At 39.6% G+C, this 25672-nt stretch overlaps 3 protein-coding genes across 3 annotated transcripts; 2 read left to right on the forward strand and 1 right to left on the reverse strand.

Moving 5' to 3' along the window:
* The first annotated feature begins 107 nt into the window (after positions 1-107).
* Positions 108-3378, forward strand: LOC140933900 (stimulator of interferon genes protein 7-like). The gene is made up of 2 exons (XM_073383572.1): positions 108-1118; positions 2117-3378. The coding sequence occupies exons 1-2, from the start codon at positions 198-200 to the stop codon at positions 2303-2305; spliced, it is 1110 nt and encodes a 369-aa protein (XP_073239673.1). The 5' UTR covers positions 108-197; the 3' UTR covers positions 2306-3378.
* Positions 3379-8123: 4745 nt separating this feature from the next.
* Positions 8124-20022, reverse strand: LOC140933910 (uncharacterized). Its single transcript, XM_073383582.1, has 2 exons — positions 19368-20022; positions 8124-9253 (listed from the first exon to the last, which is right to left on the reverse strand). The coding sequence occupies exons 1-2, from the start codon at positions 19401-19403 to the stop codon at positions 8369-8371; spliced, it is 921 nt and encodes a 306-aa protein (XP_073239683.1). The 5' UTR covers positions 19404-20022; the 3' UTR covers positions 8124-8368.
* A 98-nt stretch (positions 20023-20120) lies between these two features.
* Positions 20121-24356, forward strand: LOC140933902 (stimulator of interferon genes protein 3-like). Its single transcript, XM_073383575.1, has 2 exons — positions 20121-21186; positions 23166-24356. The coding sequence occupies exons 1-2, from the start codon at positions 20269-20271 to the stop codon at positions 23352-23354; spliced, it is 1107 nt and encodes a 368-aa protein (XP_073239676.1). The 5' UTR covers positions 20121-20268; the 3' UTR covers positions 23355-24356.
* Positions 24357-25672: the final 1316 nt, after the last annotated feature.

Below are 25672 nucleotides of genomic sequence, written 5' to 3' on the forward strand. Positions count from 1 at the left end.
TTTATTTTCAAGATCATGGATGATGACGTAGCTTGCGTCCAATCACTGGTCAGAAACCTGGGGATTCCCCGAATTCTCAGAAAAGTGACCTGTAAAAAACCTATTTTTCATCAATTTTTAAGAAGACAAACAGAGAAGCAGACATCTTGTCCCACTCACAGTAAACCAACTTAAAGTTTTCAGTTTACCTAAAACAAATGGATCGTCAGCAGGAAAATAATGGGTTCGGTCCACTTTCAAAGCGTCGTGGAAATGCCTCTCTTCTCGCTGCTTTGTTCGTGGTTACTTTTTGTGTAGTTGTCCATTTGAAGATCGCCCATTCTACCGTAAACCAACAGGGTAGAGACGAATTCGTCTTTCTACTCTTTATCAGTGCTCTTTTTATTCTGAGTTTAGCCGTTGGCGAGGTGGTACGTAGAGCCTGTCTGGGGATTGAAGAGATTCAACACAAGCAAACTCGATATGAAGGAAGTTGGACGAAGGTTTTCAATACCACTTTCGCTTTTAAGTATGGTCGCGCTATTCTGATCGTGGGGGTTGTATCCTTTCTCATAGTGTCTTTTGCCTTGTACCGAGATTGTAACACTTTCTGTCGTGCGGAATATGCGATTTTTTTCTCGTTGAACTGTTTCCTGGCCCCTCAGCTGTTGTTTCTTGTTGGTTTGCGAGAGCTTTCTAGCGTGGAAGTATCAGAGATCAACGAGAGAGAAAACAAAAATGTGGCCGATGGTCTAGCCTGGAGCTACTATTTTGGGTACTTGAAACTGGTGTTACCAGAACTTGAGAGACAGATCGCAAGATCGGAGCCCTACAGGTACAAGATTACAAAGAAAAAGCTCTTCATATTGCTTCCCAAAAACTGCTACACGTACGATAAAATTGTGGACGCAGACTCAAGAATAACAGTTGCGGGAAATCTTGATTCATATGATATTAACAGAGGTGGGATATCGAAGCGATCCTACAAGCACACCGTACATCGAATAGAGATGCCACGCCCAGATGGAGAGGTTGATGAATATCACGTGGTTCTGGAGTATGCCACACCGCTGATGTCCCTGTACGATATGTCTGAGCATGCAGAGTGTGGATTGAGTCGCGCAGGGCGAGATGAACAGGTAACTTGATCCGAACATACAAACTGATTTCAACCACATAGTAAAATCCAACTAGTGGTCTATCATCAATGCTGCATTCTGATTGGTTGAGCCACTACTAGGCTATATGTTTTAGCCCACTAGTAGTGAAAAGCACCAGCAATTTGGCGGGCAAAAAATGATTAGTTGGATTTTACTAAAACAATTATTCCTCTCGCTCTCATGGCCTCTGAGCTGTCAATAGCCCACTTAGCCTTCGGCCTCATGGGCTATTGACTCAGAACTCATTCGGGCTTGAGGAATGATAATTGTTAAGTACAGCCTTTCCTTTTATAGCAATAACCCCCTCCTCCAGCGGTGTGTGGATATAAAATGGAATGGCGCAATGTCTTACTCCATGGTTTTTATCACCAACAACCCTCTTGAGTATGGAAGGTGCTGTCTGAAATGCTCCTATATACAGTCAAAGCTCTCCTTATCATGACCACTTTCCAGCTCTAAGTTACAACCAGCAATAAATGTGCCATTTGGACTGACTGACTTTTAGCCTGAAATAATAATATTTCAGAGTATGTGACTTTAAAATATGTCTGAAATGCTGGCTACTGTTACTTAAACTTCGTGATGAAAAGCTCTTGTAAGCAACTTGCCGACTGTAAGTGACTGCAACCACTTTTGTTTCAATCACTAGCTTGTTTTTCACCGTTGTTAAGTTCTACAAGGTGTCTACATTCATTAACTGGAATAAACGCATTAGCCTCCTGATCCAATCTAGGATATTTATACAAAACGATATAAGCGTTAAGGTTAACGTCAGATGTGATAAAAAATGAAAAAGAAAAAACCTTTAATATTACTTCATCTAAATGTTTTGGTATTATTAAGTGCTAAATGTCTTATAAGCAACCATACACCCTCAATTATTTTTATCGTGTGGTCAGCATCTCACCTGATATGCTTTCATAGTTTACCATAATAATATTATTTTGTAATAGTTGCTATTGTTGTTATTGTTGTAGGTGGTGCTGTTTATCCGCAAATTAAGAGAAATCTTAAAGAGTTGTAAAGAATGTGAAGGGAAGTATGAATTAGTGCCAATCTCAGGAGAAAGAGCTCCAAGGGATGAAAGAGATGGGAGAAATCAAAATAGGATTGCAGATGTGTTGGTACGAATACACCTGGATCCAAACCTGCAGTTGGAAGATTAAGATGCTAACCCTGACTCATGAAGAAGATGCCACCCGAATATTTGAATGGATATATAGCTGACGACAAACACAGTATAATTTCTTGATACCCCAGGTGGGGGGGGGGGGGGAGGGTACTGTAATATATGAGCTAGATTAAGGTATGTGCCAACTGAAAGCACATGGTTTATGAAGATCTTGATCCTGAAAAAGGATATCATTTTTGCTCTTTTGTGATTTGATGAAGGTTTGTGTCTTGTCATTTTAATTCTTATTCTTTATTTTTCCCTTGGTGTTGTCTGACCCTTCAATAGGGTCAGGGTGGCACACACCTATCCAAAATTTATGAAAGAACCCGCCCCTCCCTGGGTCTTGATGGATGTAACCAGAGCTGTCATTAAGGGCCGTAACCTGTAACACCCATTACAGCTGAGCTCACTTGATTTTACGGATGATCAAAATGGGAAGCCAAAGGTGACACTAAGTTTTGGGGAGATGTCACAGGTGAATCTTTATTTGCTACAGCTGCTCTAAAAATTAGTGACAGCCCTGTTAACACTGTTTTGTGTACCCTCTTAACTTGAGACAATAAAGAGAATTTCATAAAATAAAATAATTTTGTGTAGTTCCAGAAAATATCCATTATTTTAGCTTCATAGATACTTATTAAATTTGTGAGTTGTAGAGAATACACCCACCTTGCTTGGAATTTCTCCTCTGTGGCATATGGCATATGAATGCACATTAATGACATTGCTATTTAGATAGTAATTCTTAAATTTTAACGACTATAATGCTATCTCAATTTATTTGCAAGGAATGATATCACCATGCTTTTTGAATAAGGCCTTTAGCTTGGTTAAAAAAATTTACCTGTAGTCATAGTGTTGGCAAAATGGTTAAATCTGAGAGTTTCTACGACAGAGCTGCTGGTTATTTTATAAACAAAGTGCAATTCAGATCATGGCTTAAGACAATCAGTAAACCTCCAAATTTGTTTATTTATAAGTGTTATGCGTTAGGATAGGTAAGTGGTCATTTGCCTCCTTAATACTGTGCTGCTCATAACGAAGAATAAATTTTGTTTAGACATATATGGATTAGCCAATTTCAGTGTGACCTACATCACAGTTTTGTTGAACACTGGCTTATTCGGACTATCTTTTAATAACCAACCCAGACTTGCAGTAAAAAGTTCAACTGTCTGTTAACTAAAGAGAGAAAAAAAAACAGGCAAGAATGAGGCTTCAAGGTCATAATATTTATCACAAATGCAGCTCACAAGATTTTAAGATCAGATCAAAATTTTCCAAGATCCACAATTTTCTAGGTATGGTATGTGTGATTCGCCATGACCCTGCTCTTCAAAATGTCACTTAATGTTTGCAAACTCATGTTTTAAAACTACTGTATACCCATTTTTCCCTTTTCCTTCAATGTTTTCCATCAAACGTTTCAGGGTTTGACACTTATAATGATCATGGCTAAGGCAGTTTTTGGACTTGTGAATGCAGCATTGTGACGTGCCCTTTACCCGTAGAATTTGATCAAAAGCCAAAAAAACCTGCCAATCTTAGACCATGTAGCCCCCCCCCCCCCCCTCCCCCTTCAGCTAGCACAACAGACCAATCAAATTACTGATTGTTGGTTATTCATGCAGTGTTAGTTTGCCTAACGAAATATCAGTTCTACCAGATAGAAGACAGAATTATTTTTTTGTAAACATCTTTTGCAAGGTTGTGTGACCTGCGATCAAAAATTTTCTTTCCTTTTTCAAGGAGAGGGACCGGGGGGGCACTTGAGTATTTTTGGGTGGGTATGTGCCGCCCGGGACTTCAAATTGGCACCCCGTTCTAAAAAAATTTCCCCTTAAATTGATACCCCGTTCTAGAATTCGCCCTAAAACTGATACCCCGTTCTAGAAATGGGCCAATTTTTTATACTTCATTCTAGGTTGCAAAGAGTACAACAGTTTGCTTGTTAAGGCATTGAATCGTATTTTTAAAAGCAATCTGTCCTTGAATAATTTCAAATGGCTACTTACAAAACTGGAGCTTTCGTGCATTCAAAATATTATAACCCGTTCTAGAAAACGCCTCTGAAATGGATACCCCGTTCTAAATCAGGAGCTTCAGAATCACGACCCCGTCGGGCGGCACATACCCGTATAGGTAATGTATGGGAGTACCCCCCCCCCCCCCCCGGATTAAGGTACGAGATAAAAGCGTAAAAGACAACCCGACTCAGGTCGGGTGTATTGTAAATGGCTTCCCAAGGAGAGGGAAGATCGCAGGCTTGAAGATTGTGGAATTTACATACTGGCAATAGTGGCTAAAAAAATGCAATGCAGTCTGTTTTTATAAAGAAAAAAAAGATTTCTATCAATGATTCGAAAAGTTTCTTTTGTTACCAATGAATTACCCGCAGCCCCGCGCTTTTCCTTGCTTTTTCAAGCAGATGACGTAGTATTAAGCCATGAATCACACAACAAGGGTGATTCCCCTCATTCATAGACCACACAAACTCTTCAAAATTCAGATTTCCAATCAAGTATTTTCAGTTTTCCCACAGAATGGATCCCCAACAGCCAAATAATGGATCTGGACCTCTTTCGAAAACTCGTGGAAGCGCTGCCGTTTTCACTGTTTTCTTGTGGTCGCTGTCAGTGGTGCTGTCCACATCGTTTACATTTACATTTACATATACAGCGCATATATCATCTTGCAATATCTATAACAGACATATTCGCAAGCTCCTAACTAAAAACTAAAGCACTACTACTAGGAAACATAAAAATACAAATACAATAAATCGAAAGGGGTAAACATCACACAGAAAAAATGTAGTCAGAGATGGTGGTTTTAAATTTTGCAGTTGAATCCATTGTTAAATAATCAGATGGCAGGCTATTCCAGTCAATGATAGTTCTCGGCCAGAAGCTGTATCGTAAATCATGGTAAATGCAATCGCCTTTTCTTCAATGAAGGAAAGCAAAGATTAAATCCTTTTTTTGTTCTTAATTCAAGCCATTTACAATACACCCGACCTGAGTCGGGTTGTCTTTTACGCTTTTATCTCGTACCTTAATCCGGGGGGGGGGGGGGGGGTACTCCCATACATTACCTATACAGGTATGTGCCGCCCAACGGGGTCGTGATTTTGAAGCTCCTGATTTAGAACGGGGTATCCATTTCAGAGACGTTTTCTAGAACGGGGTATAAAAATTCCTGGATCAAGGCTTTATCTTCTGCTTAAAATTGTTGCTGTTTATGAAGAAGCATTTATTTGATGTATAAGTCGAACAAATAAAGAAATATCTTTTTAAAAAAATAGGGCTATTTCAATTTACAGACTCTCTAGAGTGGAGTATAAAAAATTGGCCCATTTCTAGAACGGGGTATCAGTTTTAGGGTGAATTCTAGAACAGGGTATAAAAAATTGGCCCATTTCAAGAACAGGGTATCAATTTTAGGGGAATTTTTTTTTCCAACGGGGTGCAAATTTGGAGTCCCGGGCGGCACATACCCACCCAAAAAATACCCAAGTGCACCCCCCTCCCCGGGAGCAAGAACAACAAGAAGACAACTCGAAGGGCGAGATCCGCTGATTTGGAGAATATTTGCGGAGCTGAACTACCCCTAGCTTCTAAAGTTGCCGATTAACGTGCACTATCAAAGATGAAAAAAATGCTGAACTCTTGTGAGGGTTACAGTCAATACCAAAAAATCTTTTGCGGACCTCTACAATACGTTAGTTTGCTCCATTGCAATTGTCAATAAATTGCGTTAAAACAAGACGGCGTGCATTTTCTCCTTTGTCTTAAACAGGGTTAAAAGAATTGAGGGTGTTGTCCTAACAGGGTCAGGGCTTCAAACCTATACCGTACCTAGCCTGCCTACCTAGTTTTCTTTGAGCGCGCAATTTGCGGGCTAAAGCGCCATGTTGAAACTTCCCCAAGAGAGGAGGAGATGGGTACCGTACTTAAGGGTTACTATTTTTCTACTCTCCCCAATCTTCCACTGTCATAAAATCAAAGATGTTAACTGCAACAATATTACGAACACGAACAAGGTTTCGCCCACCCAGGCTATACCGTACCCTGAATAAACGCCCAAGGTGTCTATTAAATCTTATGGGTCCAGGGGCGGGGGGCGGGGGGGCAAGAGAGAGGTGTTTATTCTCATAACTGTAACAAGCTCAACACCATGCAACAAAACTAATATGCTTTGGACGAAAATATCAAGAGAGTTCAAATATAGCGGATTATACAATGATGTGAATGCTACGCGCGCTGTGATTGGTCGTTGCCCATGATCTATTAGAGTACAGATACATGGATGACGTCACGGGAAACTTGTTTTCTTTGTTTTGTTCAACATGGAACGCGGTTTTGAAAATGTTTGTGAGATTATTTTGGATTGAGGCAAGTGAAAGCTTCGGAAAAAGTTTAGCAGGAGCTATTTACAAAGAAGAAAAATGGAGAAACGGAGACCAAAAAAGCTATTGACTACTTGACAATGCCTAAACTACAAGAAATCTTGACAACAGTTGCCATCGTGTGTCTTCACTACGAGAGACTCGCTGTTTTGCAAAATGTTTTCGCTATTATTCTTCTTTGAACAAGAAAAGACAGTGAAAAACTTTTCGAAGAAACTGTACACAAGTAAGATAAAGGAGAAGCTAAGATGAAAAGTTGGGTTTGGGACTTAAAAAATGTCTAAACTAGCACAAATCCTCAAAAGGTCAAGCGGTTCGAGGCAGATATGTGTATCGGTCTTTTTCTTTTCTGATCATTGTATAAAACAAATAGATTCCATGTTGCCGTGGGTCTGTTCAGTAGTAGATCACTGAGGATGTCAAAATGTGGTAAAAACAACAGTGACACACTCGCCTGCGGCTCGTGTGCCACTTCTTTGTTTTTACGACATTTTGACGTCATCCGTGATCTATTACTGAACAGACGCAGGGCAACATGGAATCTATTTGTTAAATATACAGTCGACCATCAATTGAGAGGCACGTCTACCCGGGGGGGAGGAAGTACTCCCTTTGTTGGCCTGTACGGGGAGGCTCTGCCCGAAAGGGTTCCTTTTTCAGTCCTCAGGTATATGAAAGGGTAGGCATTTCAGTAGTTGAAGTATATAAAAGGGTAGGGAAATCTGTCGTTTGGGTCTGTAAAAGTATCCAAAAGGGCTAACAGATGAATGCATCTCTCTTGATGAATGTTATGGCTTTTTAAAGTCGAGAAGACGTTCTTTTCTTGTGATTTGGTGATTGATTCCTATTTAAACAACAGTGCATTTACAGCAGTTAAAAGGAATGCAAAGTTCTAAACAAGGTGTGTGAAAGGGGTACCACTTGTCAATGGAAATGAAACAACTTTAGGCATCTTCTTAGATCTTTCTAAGGCGTTTGATACTATTAATCATGAAATATTATGTCAAAAACTGCAACACTATGGTATTCGGGATACTGCTTTGGCGTGGATCAAAAGCTATCTTGATGATCGGACTCAATTTGTCCAGTTTGGATCCCATCGATCTTATCCGCGGAGAATTTTATGTGGCGTCCCGCAGGGCTCAATTCTTGGACCTCTTTTGTTCATTATTTACATTAATGATCTTCCTAATGTCTCTAGTCTCACTCAATCCTTACTGTTTGCTGATGACACAAGTATCTTTTGTTCCCATAAAGATGCCAACCACCTCCTTTCTATTGTTAACAATGAACTTGCAAAAATAATTTGTTTGGCTTTAAGTGAATAAGTTATCTCTAAATTTGACTAAAACAAATTTTATGATTTTTCATCCAAGGCAAAAGAAAGTGAATGTTAACGTCCCTCTTACTCTGGAAAATACAGTGATCAATCAAGTCAACGTGATCAGAGTTATTTGCATCTGGACTGCGCTGAAAGTCAACAAAAATATGTGCAAGTCCCATTCTGGGAACTTCCCTGATATCCTGTTCCTCTTGAGGAGGAAAACAGTTACTCAGAATAACTTCAATCAACTTCATCCTCAGCAAATGTGATTGAGTTGACTGGAGAAGAAGACTTTTCTCTTTAGTTGACTGAAGATGCCAGTTCTAAACAAGAAACAACTCATCGGCGATCCTACCTGCAAAGTCCTCTGGTCGCTTATTCACTGGTAACGACAATGCGGGCATTCTCTGCAGCAAAAACAAATTCTTGGTTTTATGTGGATGTTTTGTGGCATCTCCAATCCACTGAACCAAGTCAAAAATACGAGTGCTGAAATGCTTGACTGATAGGAGTCTATAACCTGAGGTCTTCACAAGGCTAAATCTCTTGACATTAACCTCCTCTTCCATAACGTTAACAACAAAAGACAAGGCCATAGATGCACTTAGTGCCTGACTACTTTCTTGTGACATGTCATCAGTGCATCTAGAGAGTTCCACCATCATGGAAATGTGTTCCCAAGAGATTTTCAAATTAACCATGCTCATAGCCATTACAGGGTGTAAGACCTGGATTTGCCGGAGAATTCTAAAGCATTCATTACCACAGTTATTTTGCTTTGAAAGCAGGATGTTATGTAAAATGTGAAACAAAACTCCTACAGGTGGCTTTCGGGACTGGCTCATAAAATTTGTGACTGTGTGCAAGTAAGTTTTATGAAAGTTTTCTTCTTTCAGAGCTTGTAGAGAATTCATTTGGTTTTCAGTAAAATCTTTGGAACTGTCCATCTGTGGTCCTTGCATATGAACTGAACACCAAAGAGGCGTGGAATAGTGTAAAGGTTGCTCTTGCCTCATACATCTGTACAGAGAAGGCTTTTTTGGAGGTGAAAAACTTTCTTGAGTAATCACAGTTTGTTTAAGAGAAGGTGAAGGGCTTTTTGATCTTTTAAGCTTTGTTGAAGGAAATCTACTCTCTATTGACTCAAAGATTCCCATTCCTGGAACTTGCCTGCAGCTCACTTCACTCTCATCTTTTGTCATCTCACCCTATTTATGAATTACAGTTCTCATTTAGTAATAGAAATATTAGTACCAGGAACTAAATCCCATACTTTTTTAAATGGTGCATAAATGAGTAATATATAATAAAATATGAACATCTACGTTCACCAAAAACGGTGCTAAGTCCCTAGTTTCCTGTATTATTTATTTTATTTCTTATCCTATTGAATCCAAGTGACCAAACGAAATTAAGAAAACACCCAAGGATTCTCATCAAAATGCATGTAATCTTGTGCATGTTAATATGCCTGTCCACACAATAGTGATATAACCACCATGCAGACCTGTCCACTCATGAGATCAACTCTGACAATCTGGTTAAAAAATAGATAGCACATTGCCATACGTCTGCTCAGTAATAGATCACAGATGACATCACATCGTGGTAAAAACAAAGAAGTGACACATGAGCCAAAGGTGAGTGTGTCAGGGGTGTTTTTACGACATTTTGATGTCTTCTGTAATCCTTTGCTGAACAAACCCACGGCAAAATGGAATCTATTCATTTTATACAAATATTATAAAGAGAGAAGAAAAAACGACAGCTTGCCTAACATAAATTGTACTGCTTTGCTATTTCAGGGTTTGTGTCAGTTTAGACGTTTTTTAAGTCACAAACACTATTTTTTGTCTCTGCTTCTTCTTTGTCTTACTTGTATCCAGTTTATCCAAAATTTTTTTTAATGCCTTCGCTCAACGGTGTATGACATTTCCAGACTGCAGACTGCAGAATTCAGATTGTAAATTAAACACACAAAAAATCTTCCTAATAAAGGCGACACCATCAAAAATAATAACATCGTGTGAAAGTGAGAAAGTAGCCTGGGAACAACGTTGATGTTTTTGCGCAAAGATACATTGGCCTCATTTCCAAGATGCTGTTGGCTATTCTTCACCGACGCGACTCTTTATTGACTCACCCGGCATATCACTAATTGCGTTGATTCTTTATTCTTCTTTGATTTTTGTGAATTGATAACGACAAGTAGCAATGCCCACTAATGCCTGTCTAAATAGTAGTCTTCTGTAAAAGAAAGTGTTTAGATTGCAAGTACTTCATGCTCACTACAGTTACGTCGACAAAAACAACTAGGATAGATCACGGACATTTACTTTTAAATGACGTATTTCATCTTAGGCCCAGTTCAGACGTTATGCTTCTGCCGTGCCGAACTAAATTAAGGAATTAAGTTCGACAAAAGCACGGCAGAAGCATGGCGTCTGAATCAAACTTTTGAATTAAGTTCGGCAAGCAATTAAGTTCGACAAGCGCTGCCATGCTACATGGCTTTAGCACGGCAGCGATTCAAACGTCGTGCTTCTGCCGCGCTAAACAAAATTCATAAATCATATTAATGTATTTTGGCGAGATTGCGTTCCCACGGGGAGCTGGGAGAAGAATTGTTACGAGGCATCAGTAAATCCTCAATTTGGTTCGACTCTGGCACGACGTCTGAATCAAAGTTGTTTTCCTGCCGTGCTACAGTCGAACCAAATTACAATTAAGTTCGGCACGGCAGAAGCACGACGTCTGAACTGGGCCTTAGCAGTATTTAAGGGTATGCCAAATAATATAAACCAAACAAATCGTACCTGGACTCGACGAATTACCGGAAGTGCATTGAATTTCTAAATAGGCAAATCGACAATGGCTTTTTTAACAGGCCAATCATTGCTCATACTCAAATCCTAGTACATAGGTGGGGCCCCGGTAGAAAAGAATTTCGGCGCTGTTTCACAGACAGGCTAATATAACCATAGCCTCCCCGCAGACGTCCTTTGGGGTTCGTTTGTCACGCATTCATTTCTCCCCCACGGAGAAATGGGGGAGAAATGAATGCGTGACAAACGAACCCCAAAGGACGTCTGCGGGGAGGCTAATATAACCAGAGTTTAGTTTCGTCTGTGGTGCAGGCTAAATTGCTAGCCTGTTGCTATGGATTCATGAGCGAGTTTGTGACATCGGCAGACATCATTATGCTCTAATTCAATACGAGAAGAACAGCCAAGAACTCCTTCAGGAATCAGGTCGGTGTAATTTGCGTGAAAAATATAAACTTCACTTCTAGGCCTTACATGTACTTCTCGGAACAAGGTAATGTTAATGATGATGCCACCTTTATTACGATACTTTTGGTTTTATTCAATTTACAGTCTTGCTACCTCATGCAGTCTGCAGTCTGGAAATGTCATACACCGTTCACGCGTTTAAAGCAGAATAATTGCGAACATTTTTTCAAAAGTGCGAGTCTCTTGAAACGATGTCATACAATGGCAACTTCCAGTTTAGGAATTTTCAAGACATCAACAACCCTTTTTGTCTCCGTTTCTTCATTTCCCTTCTATGTAAATACATTAGCTATTGCTAAATGTTTTTCAAGGCTAGCCTGAGTATCAGGCCTTCCTACGGGGCTACAGGCTATTTCAATGCCTACACTTAATCTGAAATAATCTCACAAACATTTTGAAAACGATGCGCCATGTTCAATAAAACAAAGAAACAGGGTTCCCATGATGTCATCCATGTGTTTGTCCATAATAAATCATAGGCAATGACCAATCACAATGTGTGTAATATTCACCTCTATTGTATAATATTCACTAGATTATGGGTAACCTGAAGAGTCATAAGCAGACTCAGAAGAAAATGGAAGCAATTCCAAATCTATCAAGCTTATACCTCTGATTCTTGTTTGACAACTCTGATTATTTACGACTCCAACTCTTTCACTAGTGAAATCAGCCTTGAGACACATAAATAAGTGCCATATATTTGGTCAAAAATATGCCGTGGAAACTCTCCTTGCAACCACTTTTGCAAGAGACCAGTTCTAGTTATGCAGGTATCAATGTTTGGAAGGAGATGAAGGGATACGGGTATAGGTGTGGCATTTGAATTTTTTTTTTTTGGTCAAACACGCAACCCTTGGGGCTGGAAAATAGTTCAAATTTGATAGAATATCCCTACCTGGGGATAACAAAACTGTGTAATGACATGTATTAAAAGTAAACAGGAGCAATTTGAAATGTACATTTCCAACTACTGTACATTAGCAAAGGTACAGTAGATTGAAGAAGTATGACGTTCACCCAATTACATGTGAAAATATTTCAAAATTGAATCCATCTGGCCATTGGAAACCTAGTCAATTTATAATTTGCTTACTCCTTGTGAATAAACTGTGTTTGGGTCATCAATGTAAACGTTTAATGAAACAGTGAAACTGCTTCTTTAATCATTCACTTCAGTGATTCAAAAAGGCTGAAAATCCAGCCCTGGTTACAGCAAAATTGAATTGCAATATTCTTCGAACAACCTTATTAATAAACTCAATACCAGGTGGAAAGCTGTAGCAGTATTGCATTAAAGAAAACATAGGCACGTTAAACGTGCATGAGCTATTTTGAATGCTTCAGTGTAACTTTAATGCTTCAGTGTAACCTTACCAAGAGTGATGAATCTACCTTTTTCGTCCTAAATGTAGACTGGGTTTTTGCCGTACATAAATGAAAAAGCGAAATGCTCAGCTGCGTCGATCCTCATGCTATATATTCCCTTTCCTCTGTCTTTCCCTGTTACATTTGGTGCAAGTTAAACAAATTATTAAAGTAAAATAAATATCTACTCACCAAACGTTGATTAGAAGGAAAACTCTAAGGTTTCCTCGGAGTTTCTTGTTTCTTAAGGTGACTCGACCCTGTTTTTTTGGAGGGGTACCATCCTACTTTGAAGCTCTCTGGTATCCCCACCTTTACTTTTATCGTAAGTCTAACACATAGAATGGATAACATATAGATGAACCTACAATATAACATAAACTTTTTGGCGATCGGAGTAAATGTCACGTGGTTATAATGCCATGCCTCTTTAAGGTCTGAGTCGAAAATCTGCTGTTGCCGGCATTTTTTCGTGAAAATCTCTCGGCTACACATAGTGCGCATTAGTACCTTGTGCTGAACAGAGTTTCATAAAAATCGCAAAGACCCAGTTCGAGAAATTCAGCGGTTTCCAAATTTAGGTCATAATTTATGCGAAAATGATAAGCAAACTTTACACGGATTATAGCGGAGCTCCACCCGTGCGCGAGGCGCGCCCGTGGGTGGAGCCCCATAGCTAAGAAAATGTGGTAATCTACCCATCCCAGAAAATTTGGTAATCACGTGACCGTACACGGAGCGAGCGAGCGACCGTCCGTCCGCACCACAGGCATACCAATGTAAAATAACTCAATCAACAGGTATGGGAAGCCAAATGCAACTCAAGGATTTATTTGGAAGGAAATCACATGGCCGCCCGGACTTTTAGAAAGAAAAAAGTCGTGTCTTTTTCGGCGTTATTTTTTATGTGTACACTAACGTGGATAACAGAGAGAGAGCTAGAGCGAGTTATTGAAAATTCGTAGGAAGAAAAACATGGAAATTCAAAGCGGCGGTGAGAAAATGAGAAATGCTAGCGGCCAGCAAGGTGAAAATGAGCGGCAGTGAAAAATAAAAGCGAACATGAACACTGGAAACAAAATATTGGGTAAGCACATACGACAATTTCTCCATAAAAATAGTGTGTAACTAGGAAGTTTGACGTTTTAGTCGTACAAAACAGTGTTGTAGTCGTGCAAAACAACGGCAAGGGAAAGACAAAAAAGCGTGCTGCACGTGCAAATTTGTTTTTTGCTAATTAGAAGAAAAAGTATGCTGCACGTGCAATTTGTTTTTTCGCTAATTAGATCTATTAGTCTTGAAGCCATTTTCATTGTCGTCCCCCGTTTAGCATAACAAGATTTAATTTTTTTTTAGTTTACACGTATTATTAACCAGAGCTTCGCTTTTAGCCCTGGCTAAATCTATATATTATCTAATAAACCAAGAGATTCATCCCTTTATTTTGGGCATCGTTATAACAGATGGGTCCTTGCAAGTCAGCAAAACGCTTTAGGGCCTTGTAAATGCGCGCGATTTCGAGCAAAGTAAACATGTAGAAATTATAGTTTTCGCTATTTGTTGACGTTTGTCAGCGTTTAAGAGTCCTTCTCACGAAAAAAGCATTTTCTTAAAAATTCGTAGTTTTTTTTCCTTCAAATGTTTTCAGGGCCACAATTGATTAACTAACTACCCGGACTCTGAATTTCATGGTCATTGAAAAACTGTGACATTATCTTCTATAAGCCCAAACTTGAGTAAACATTGAAGATTTTTAGCGTTTTAGCTGAGTTTGTGCTTTGGGAGTTGTCTATTGTTTCTAGTCTGTCATCATACAGCATTCTTGTTCAGCACGCGTGCAATGACCACGCTTGGCGGACTTCCGAATGCTCACCGAGATATTCCCGTCACGAGTTGGTTTAATTATTACAGAGATTAAGATTCACGTTTACGGCATACGGCAAACGGCAAACGTCAGTTGAAAATTTCTCAGAATAGAAAATAAGCAGATAAAAACAGTCCAGAACGATTCTTGTGGACAAAACTGTCATAAAACTACTTATTTTTGTGTAGAAGCAATAAACAGTAAACGAAAAACAAGGGAAAAACTTGGTCACGTGGTACAAATTCACGTTTGCCGTTTGGCGTAAACGTGAATCTTAATCTCTCCATTGGCTTGCATTAAACCTATGAAAAATGATATTTTTTTAATAGTAAGTAGCTTTAGTGTGTAGCATTTCTTGATTTTTTTGCAAAGACCCAAGAAGCACGAGAATTGATTAAAAATTGTTAGTTAAACCTCTATGTATCACCCAATCGCCTGTCTCACTGTACCAAAATTATTATATCTCGGTGAACATTCGGAAGTCAGCCAAGCGCCGTCATTGCACGCGTGCTGAACAAGAATGCTGTATCATGACAGACTAAAAACAATAGACACATAGAGAGCTTCAAAATAGGATGGTACCCCCCCAAAAAAACTGGGTCGAGTCACCTTAAGCCAAAACGTGACTCATCGAATTCGAGTGGTTAAGAAATACCAAGATTCTTATCATTGTGGTAGATGGTTGCATCATCACAATTCACGAGGTTTTCACGTGCGATTCTACTCGGTGAAACAGTCCTTAACTCCGACAACTTGTTTCTTCATGTTTTAAAAGCTATTGCTTCTTAAAAGACAAGAGCCTTTTTTCAGGCATTGGTTACAAAACGATATTCTTGGTTTTCACATGACGTCACCAAAATTCGAACTAAGAAATTATCGCTTCTTCTGAGTTTCTACTTTCATGTGATATTAGAGCACCTTAAAACCTTAATACAAACAAATTTTCGGGTCAAAAGGGTTCTTTGTTTTCCGATACAGGACGCTTGAATTTCCAGGCTTTCGCGTGACGCGACATTTGGTTGGCGGCCGGGAAAGCTCTTAAGTGGGTTAAAAACATTACGGATTTTTGGAGGTTTTGCTATCTAAACATTCCTTGTCTTAGAATAAATATTGCTTCAGTCTTTATGAGTTCCTCAAGCGAAGAATTCACACATAAGTGGGAAAACTCAAAAACAGATGTTTCTGTTGGTTTCCGGCGGCCATATTTGTGCCCCTGAAAGGGACACAAACATGGCGTCTCCATACAAAGCTTTGTAAATTTGGGTAAAACGTTGTTCCGAATATCTCGCATATGAACCATTGCATAGACCTGATTCTTGGCAAGGCTTTTTGTATATTTATCTTCTTTCATCTCCCACATTCTAAACTTTCTGTATTAAAAGGTTCCCATTTTTATTTCTGCTTTCTCGTGTGAGTGAAAACCGAGAATTATTATTGTGAAAAGCCACTCTGCATGAGATGTACAGTCACACAATTGTGCACTTTGCCCCCTTTCGTGGTTCGTACGAGAGGGAATTCGAGTTATCACACGGTAATGTATCGGTCAAATCGAAGCTTCAACATACCCCCCCGGGCAAACCCCGGGCATTTGACACCTTTGCCGTCCCGGGGAGGAGGGAATTTGATTATCAGAGTCTTCCAGGGGGTGGGGAATTGATCTCCGTGCGTTAGGGGTGGGGAATTTGAACTGCACCCACGATTTCATGTCAAATCTCTGGCGTGGCGAGCTATCATGGGGGACACGGTGTTGGAGGATTTTCGTGGAAAAGATTGTGCCTTTGTGGCCAATTGGTTACGAGGAAAGGGCTTAAACAAGCTTGGTTTTGAATATATGAATGTATAAAAATTGTGTTTACAATGACCTGTTACCAGCGATTCAATGCAACAATAAAAAGCTCAACAGAGGTCAATATTACTTTGACCTGCCGCATGTATAAGGTGAGCGATGATTCATTTAAGTGAAATGGTCATGATGTAGTAGGTGGGATTTTTTTTCATAAAACGTTTTCTATGTTGCATGACACACAAAGAAAAGCTGAGCATTCAATGACCTTGTAGCAGCGATTTCCGCCGCTTTGCACGAGAAGTTTGTTTGTAGTAAATACGCTCAACAGTGTTTCTCAGTTTGTGTTATATTGAATGCGAATTATTTGCTGTATTTATAAAGATTTTGTTCGACAACTGAAGGCGTTTCTGCCGTCCTTATGTGCCTGTGAAATGTCCCCGGGGTAGGGGCATTTGATCACCTGAATGGACCCTTGTGTGGGGCATTTGAACGGCATTTTGGCCCGGGTAGGGGGAATTTGTTGGCCTTTGGCCCTTTTACAATTCGTACGTAAAAAATGCAAATTGTTTACTACAAAATTTTCTCAACGATTTTAAGAAATCACCTCGGATTCATTACAACATCTGCAATTAAATTATGTTTCATGCAACGTCAAGGTTGATAGCCTAACATTTATTAACTTCCAAGAAAATTATCAAAGTGCCGAAATATATTTCTGCTCATATCATGTTACTCCACTCAATAAAACAGTATCTAATTAGCTAGCTTCTTCCAATTTTATTCCCTAACGCTACTGTTTTTACTTAAGTTACTCATCTTTACTAAATAAAATACTTTTCAATAACTACAATGCTTAGTATACAGGAAGGATGTATCATATTGTTCACTTATTATTTTTTTTGTTTTGCCGGAACGAAAAAGGTCTGTTGAACTTTGTAAGCGAGAGAATAGTATTTTTAAAGCTTGTTTACAGGATTAACAATACTCGGTACAGCTTTAAAAAAAATAAGCTGCCTTTCAAACTTGTAAAACCACATTTTATAGGCCGCATACTTTCAAATTAAAGTCCATATCTAAATATCAATTATTGCTTCACTGGAAGAGCTTTGAAAATATATGATCTTTTATACTCTACCTTGAAGCAGGTGAAACACTACTCATAAATACGTGCGTCAGTACCGTTCACGATAGCCGAATCCGGTCAGAAATGTCTTAAAACAGCATCCACACAATTATGAACCCTTAAACAGCTACATCACTGTACACAGCGTTTGAATCATGAAGATATTTAATATAATGTTTCCAAACACCTGTAGCCATAATAAAAGACGAAAAAATTGTCAAGAATCAAGATGGCGGTCTCAAAGTGCCCTTGTTCGACCTTTAGCAATGTCATGTTTTTAAAGTAGATGCCAAGATCTCATTGGTTCCTAAGCATCAACTCATAGTAGCTTCAACCTTATTGGCTCTTGCAACAAACATCCGACCATACAAAGATACAAAGTTACAAAGATACAAAGCCACAAAGATACATACGCTCACACCACTGACATATGAGCTATTTTTTCAAAATAGCTCAAAAAGTAATCACTTCGACTTTTCCAAGAACACCAGTTTAGGACCCAGATCTCTGCAGGGTTAAATTCAAATGGACGTAGTCAAAATCCTCAGAGAGGGGACAAAGAAGTGTTCAAATGCCACACCTATGCCTGTACCCCTACTCTCTGTCTAAACAATGATACTTACATTATGACAAGCATCAAGGAATCTTGTTTGAACTTTGGATTCAAGAGCCCATTCTTGTAAACGACCAGATCAAGTAGACACTTTTTATTTTTATGACTTCCCGTGGTGTCACCTCAGGGGGTCCACACAGTCTGTTTGTGTAACTGATTGTATTGTAATTTTGTAGGAAATGTACTGGATTTACTGGTTGCTGCATCTGTAGAGGCATATCGTTAAATATGTGTATGGATAAATGCTAAATAAACGTTGTGCTGCCTTACTTATGGTAACTTGTTGTCCTTTTGCTGCACAAGTGGCATTTTGAGCCATTTTGAAAGATTTTGAGTTTGTTGTTTACTGTTCCTCTTAACAGCAGGACATGGGTGGAATATATTTTTTGATTGGCTCCAGCGCCGGAGTGATTTTTCCCCAGAAAATTGCATTGCTTCGCTTTCAAAACTTGCAGCAGAAAGGCTGAAAGATTCATGCTTCTTCTGGTACCTTCTGATCAAAAATCCATTCAAAAGGCTTAGGGAAATTAAAATCTCACAGTTTTTGAACGGTCAAATTTACATGTGCCAGCCAGAAACCATCCTACTGATCATCTCTTTTTGATTGGATGCCGGTAAACAATCATCGCTTACCAAGTCTGCTTAACACCAGTTGTTGCTGAACCATTTAGTTAACGATATCCAATCAAAAAGAAGCAATCAGCAGGACGGTTTTCTGGCAAGCATGTGTGAATCATGATAGGCATTTTGACCATTCAAAAACTGTGAGATTTTAATTTTCCTCCACGGCTAGTTCCAGGCCTTTTGGATGGATTTTCGATCGGATGGTACAAGAAGTGTGAATCTTTCAGCCTTTCTGCTGTGAGTTTTGAAAGAGAAAATTGCTCCAGCGCTGAAGCCGTTCAAAAAATTGATTCCACCCTTGTCCTGCTATTAAGAGGAACAGTAAATGGCTGAAAATACCAGGACGACATTTGTAAGTAAGGCAACACAACGTTTATTTAGCATTGATCCATGCACATATTTAATGATATACCGCTACATAAGAAGTTAGATGACGCAAACGGTAAATCCAGTACATTTACTTTAAAATTACAATCCAAAGACTGTTTGGAGCTTTGACTGCATGACAGGCCCGTCCCGCCCCTCCTATCCCTGGTGAATAAATTTAAATTTAAAACCCTCTAGAAATCGCTTGATCTTTGAATAGGTATAGCTGTTCCTTTTGCCTTCAGGTAATACTAAGAGGATTGTCCTTAATTTAGAGCTGCTTACCTGAGACTTTGAACAAGATGCCGTTGGCACAGGCATGACATTCACGATTTTCAGTTTTATCGATGTTTGCGTTCGATAAATTTCCAAAATTCAACTTCTGTAACCTCACCTTCGCTGGAAGTATCTTGATATTATTTTGGTTGAACTTCAAACTTTTTCAAGGACTGGTTTCGTTTTGAGCCTTCGAGGTAGACACTTGCAAATCTGGCTCTTCTTTGACAACAGATGGACGCGATATCTTCTAAGGCGTCTTCTCAAGCTCGTTGTCAGAGCTTAAGATAACAGTCTCCGTTTTTTTAACGATCCCGTTGCTTAAATTTTCTTACCTGACTTTGTATGGCAGTCTGGCTTTTGATGGCGGCGTGTCTTCCTCATCTTCATCGCTGTTTGAAATATAGATAGCTGGCTTGACAGCTTTACCTTTCGTTGTCATTTTCAAACATGGCGCACACATGCACACGAACACCGGTTTGGCGCCAAATATTTGTGAGGCGCTAAATTTCTTTAGGAGCGTGAAGCTGTTATCTGATATGAGTCCGATGCAATAATGCTCCTGAATGTTCCAGCTTAATGTATCAGTTACGGCGTATCGCTTATTAAATTATTAACTCGCTTGTCTGCCAAAATATTCTTTTCGAATGGATGGGGAATTATACCGGTAACTCAAAAGTGAAAGCTGCTTATTCAAGCACTTTTTTATTTTCAAGATCATGGATGATGACGTAGACTGCGTCCAATCACTGATCAGAAACCTGGGGATTCCCCGAATTCTCAGAAAAGTGACCTGCAAAAGCTGCAAGAGTGCACCTATTTTTCATCAGTTTATGAAGACAAACAGAGAAGCAGACATCTTGTCCCAGTGGCAGTAAACCAACTTAAAATTTTCAGGTTACCTAAAAAAATGGATCGTCAGCAGGAAAATAATGGGTTCGGTCCACTTTCAAAGCCTCGTGGAAATGCCTCTCTTCTCGCTGCGTTGTTGGTGGTTGTCTTTTCTGGAGTTGTCCATTTGAAGATCGCCCATTCTACCGGAAACCAACAGGGCAGAGACGAATTCGTCTTTCTGCTCTTTATCAGCGCTCTTTTAACCCTGAGTTTAGCCTTTAGCGAGGTGGTGCGTAGAGTCTGTCTGGGGATTGAAGAGGTTCGACACAAGCAAACTCGATATGAAGGAAGTTGGATGAAGGTTTTCAATTCCACTTTCGCTTTTAAGTACGGTCGCACTATTCTGGTCGTGGGGGTTGTGTCCTTTCTCATAGTGTCTTTTGCCTTGTACCGAGATTGTAACACTTTCTGTCGTGCAGAATATGCGATTTTTTTCTCGTTGAACTGCTTCTTGGTCCCTCAGCTGTTGTTTCTTGTTGGTTTGCGAGAGCTTTCTAGCGTGGAAGTATCAGAGATCAACGAGAGAGAAAACAAAAATGTGGCCGATGGTCTAGCCTGGAGCTACTATTTTGGTTACTTGAAGCTGGTGTTACCACATCTTGAGGGACAGATCGGAAAATCAGTTTACAAGTACAAGATTAAAGAGAAAAAGCTTTTCATATTGCTTCCCAAAAACTGTTACACGTACGATAAAATTGTGGACGCAGACCCAAGAATAACAGTTGCGGGAAATCTCGACTCGTATGAAATAAACAGAGGTGGGATATTAAGGCGATCCTATAAACACACTGTACACCGAATAGAGATGCCATGCCCAGATGGAGAGGTCGATGAATATCACGTGGTTCTGGAGTATGCCACACCCCTGATGTCCCTGTACGATATGTCTCAACATAAAGAGGGTGGATTGAGTCGCCAAGAGCGAGATGAACAGGTAACTTGATCTGAACATACAAACATTTTAACCAGATATTATCTTGTACAGCCTTTCCTTTCATAGCATCCCACACAGGTGATTTTAGGGGAGCTCCTATTTCTTCCCTCCCCACAAATACCTGCTCAACCGAGAACAACATTCCTTTCCCAAGCTTAGCCAATCACATTGTACCTTCCAAATTTTGGAAGGTTGACCTTGACCACAGGGTAACCCGATAATTATCCCCTGGTCTCCCTCCCACTCACCCGGAGACATCAACCACCAGTGAATCCGTTTGGGCATCTTTATTGAACGAGCGAGAGGACCCGAGGCCTCGAGAGGAGACCCCAGGGAGGGAGGGAGGGTGCTGAAATTGATGTTACAGCGAACGAGCGAACTGACAAGGATATAAAATGACAACTAGCGCCGTGAAGAAAACAGCTGACGAGCCGCGAGGGCCTGGGTCTAATTAAGTTATTCCTAAGAATATAAACAATTACTCGATCTGCATGAAACACTGGGAAAGCTTTATGACCTCTAATAAATGTTAGACATAGAGCAGCAAAAGTAAGATTTAGTCAGATTCTAGAATACTTCAAGCACTGCTTAACCTTAGCGAAGGACAGAAAAGAAGGAAAAAGGTAACTCTAGAGTCACGTTCTTACACTACAACAAGCTTATGAGTCGTGTTTAGCCTGTTAACACTTTATTTCAAAACCACTGATTGTCACTTACCACGCGAATAAAACAATGGGAAAGGAATGTTGTTCTCGGTTGAGCAGGCATTTGTGGGGAGGGATGAAATACAAGCTCCCCTAAAAACGTCTGCATGGAAGGCTATTCTTTTCATAGTAATAATCCCTGCCTATAGGGGTGTGTGGATATAAAATGGAACAGCGCAATGTCCTACTCCATGGTTTTTATCACCAACAACCCTCTTGAGTATGGAAGGTGCATGCTGTTTGAAATACTCTCATATACAGTCAAAGCTCTCCTTAATAATTTTTATGACCACTCTCCAGCTCTAAGTTACAACCAGCATTGTTCCATTGAACAGGCAAAGAGATCTACACGGGATGAGAGTGGTTTTGCTGCACTGGTCGACGGTGTTTTTGCCAGTGCAATTACTGCATGGTAACAGGTTTACCGTCTTGGAGGATTTTAACTGTACTGCACAATTGGACTAGGACTTTTTAGCCTGAATTTCAGACATCTTCAAGTCACATAAGTATGCGACTCAAAGATATGTATGCAATTCAGGCTTCTGTGACTTAAGCTTTGTGATGAAAAGCTCTTATAAGCAACTGGTACTGTAAGCGACTGGAACTACTTTTGTTTATAATCACCAGCTTGCCTTTTTTACTGTTGTTAAGTTCTACAAAGTGACCATACTCATTAACTTGAATAAATGTATTAACTTCTTGATCAAATCTAAAACAATTACACACAACATACAGTAAAATTCTGAAAATAATCCCCGTGGCTTGTATTTATCAAATGCCCTTTTCGAGGGGCTTATTTTTGGAGGGGCTTATCTACAGAGGGAAACTTGCATTTCAAAATAGAATATTGGACTAGCCTTATAGTTGTAAGGAAATTTACCATTTTTGCTTTGTTTTACTTTGTATTTGAGGGCAATTTCCAAGTATAATTCCCTGGAGGGGGTTCATATTTGGAGGGGCGATTTAATGGAGGGGTTTTTGCGTTACGAGTTTGGGGGGCTTATATTTGGAGGGGCTTATTTTCGCAATTTTACAGTACAAGCATTAAAGATTAATCATTAACTTTGGATGTGATAAAAACGAAAAGAAAAAACATTTAATATTACTTCAGCTAAATTTTTTGGTATTAACAGGTAAGCATTTTGCCAATTGTCTTAAAAGCAACCATGCACCCTCAATAATTTTATCATGTGGTCAGTATATTACCTGATATGCCTTAATCTTACAGTTTACAGTAATAATTTGTAATAGTTGTTATCATTGTTGTTGTTGTAGGTGGTGCTGTTTATCCGCAAATTAAGAGAAATCTTAGACAAGTGTGTTGACTGTAAAGGGAAGTATGAGTTAGTGCCAATCTCAGCGGAAGGAGCTCCAGGAGATAAAGGAGATGAGAGAGTTCAAAATAGGATTGCAGATGTGTTGGTACGGATACACCAAGATGCATCTGTGCAGTTGGAAGATTGAGATGCTAATCCTGAGTCATGAAGAAGATGCCACCCAAATATTTGAATGGATATATAGGTGATGACAAACACAGTACTCTTGATGCCCCTGGTGGGGGGGGGAGGGGGGAAGGGTACTCTAACATATGGGCTACATTAAGGTATGGGCCATAACCCATAACACCTGTTACAGCTGAGTGCACTTGATTTTACAGGTGATCAAAGTGGAAAGCTAAAGGTGACACTTAAAAGATTTGGGGAGATGTTACAGGTGAATTTCTTTTTGCTATGGCCACTCTAAAAATTAATCACAGCCCTGGTAACACTGTTTTGTGTACCCTCCTTAATTGAAACAGTAAAGAGAATTTTATAAAATAGAATAATTTTGTGTAGTTCCAGAAAATATCCATTTAATTTTAGCTTCAAACACTTTAAATTTTCGAGTGTTTGAGAACACACCCACCTCCCTTTGAATTTCCAGTCCCTTCTGTGGGTGGCATATGGATATAAGCATATGTTAAAATAACACTGCTATTTAGATAATGATTCTTTAATTTTAATGACTGTAATATTATGTTATCTCAATTTATTTGCAAGGAATGATATGATCATGCTTTTTGAATAAAGCCTTTAAGGTTGGTTAAGAAAAATTTTACAAGTAGTCATAGTGTTGGCAAAATGGTTAAATCTGAGAGTTACTGAGACAGACAGCTCCCGATTATTTTATAACCAAAGTGCAACTCAGATCGTGGCTTAAAACAATCAGTAAATGTCCAAATCTGTTTATAAGTGTTATTTTTTAGGATAGGTAAGTGGTTTTCTAGTCTTGTTATTTGCCTTGTTGATTCTGTACTGCTCATAACAAATAATAAATTTTGTTTAGATGCATGTGAGAATTAGCCAATTTCAGTGTGACTTACGTCACAGTTTTGTTGAACAGTGGCTAATTATAAAGTGACTGTCTTTTAATAACCAGAACCCAGTGACTTAAACAAGTCCTAAAGACTTGTGGCAAAACACTAGAGATGGGTAAAATAAAAAACTAATTACTGCATTTTCCTTCGTCTTTATCTACTGAAAAATTAATGTCCTGCAGAAAATGCAGGAGATGGCATTTCCAAGACCCTAAATTTAGAAATGTTCTCAGGGAGCATATGCCCCCGGACTCCCCCTGGTATGGGGCGCTAACTTTTCCACTGCGTGCACCTTCAAAATCTCACGCTATGCTGCTGACTACCGGTATCTGGCTTATGAAATCGATGCCCAAAGATGGAAAAAGTGACTTGGTCTAGAAGAGGTTTGAGGCGGGCGGGGGGGGGAGGTTACTTTAAAATTTGGAAAAACTGTTTGAATGCAGAGGTCCACACAACACGTAAATATAACTGACTGGTTCCTGTTGCTGGATCTCTAATTAAAGAGATGCTCTAGCCAGACATCACTTAAAAGTTAAAAATAAAACAAAACTGAATGCAGGGCTGGCACTACGACAAAGGGCTGATTTATTATAGGCCAATATTTCGCCTAACAAAATTAGCCTTCCTCAGGGCCAGAGCTATACCGAGAGAAAAATTGTTATTGTCAAGGGAGGGGGGGGTACAATTTTCACACCACACTTTTCTGAACCCCTCTCCCCCCCTGGGACATAATAAACAATCGGTCCCTAACCTGTGATCAGGAATTTTGTTTCCCTTTTTGAGGAGAGAAGATCACAAGGGCGGCGCTACAGGTGGGGTAGGTGGGGCATTTGCCCCACCAACTTTCAATTTTGGGAAAACTCAAAATTGCGCAGGCTGAGATCACTTTAGTGTGGCAAGCTAAGATCCTGAGACCAGTATTAGGCGATTTAATGTATTGGAATTGGAGACGACTTGGCGCGCAATTCGCTGCTGCCAAAGCAGCAATCTCTCAGAGCGCAGCTTGGTACTGAAACAGACCTTGGATTGAACGATGTAGTGGCCAATCTGAGAAACCTCCCCAGTGTGGCTGTTGATTATTTCTCAGAAGTTTTTAACCTTGTGAAGTTAAATACTTCTTGTTGTACCTGCCACGAATGCTTTGCCGCAAAAAAAGATTGAATCACTGCATGATTGTTTGTTCCTTTCCCGTGCTCATGATTCAAATAAGGCAAAAACTCAAAAGTCAGCAAAAGACTACTAGTAAGCGTGGACCAAGCGTGTGGAAAACTTACACTAACATGCACATGCACAATTCGTAATTCTTGCAACCGATGATTTTAAACTCCAAATTTCTGAACAAAAAGATGCCTCGCCTTGTGCTGGTAAACATTCCAGTACCAGCTCAGAGAAGAACGTTTACATGTAAAAGCCTTTTTTGATATCA

Source organism: Porites lutea, chromosome 4 (genome assembly GCF_958299795.1).
Source record: "Porites lutea chromosome 4, jaPorLute2.1, whole genome shotgun sequence".
Classification (NCBI taxonomy): domain Eukaryota; kingdom Metazoa; phylum Cnidaria; class Anthozoa; order Scleractinia; family Poritidae; genus Porites; species Porites lutea.

Excerpts from the sequence above, each read along its gene's own strand:
- LOC140933900 (XM_073383572.1), top strand. The coding sequence starts at position 198 with ATGGATCGTCAGCAGGAAAATAATGGGTTCGGTCCACTTTCAAAGCGT. Across the intron at positions 1,119-2,116 it reads GCGCAGGGCGAGATGAACAG|GTGGTGCTGTTTATCCGCAA; the intron begins GTAACTTGATCC and ends TTATTGTTGTAG.
- LOC140933910 (XM_073383582.1), bottom strand. The coding sequence starts at position 19,403 with ATGCCTGTGCCAACGGCATCTTGTTCAAAGTCTCAG. Across the intron at positions 9,254-19,367 it reads CATCTTGTTCAAAGTCTCAG|GGTGAGATGACAAAAGATGA; the intron begins GTAAGCAGCTCT and ends ATTCATAAATAG.
- LOC140933902 (XM_073383575.1), top strand. The coding sequence starts at position 20,269 with ATGGATCGTCAGCAGGAAAATAATGGGTTCGGTCCACTTTCAAAGCCT. Across the intron at positions 21,187-23,165 it reads GCCAAGAGCGAGATGAACAG|GTGGTGCTGTTTATCCGCAA; the intron begins GTAACTTGATCT and ends TTGTTGTTGTAG.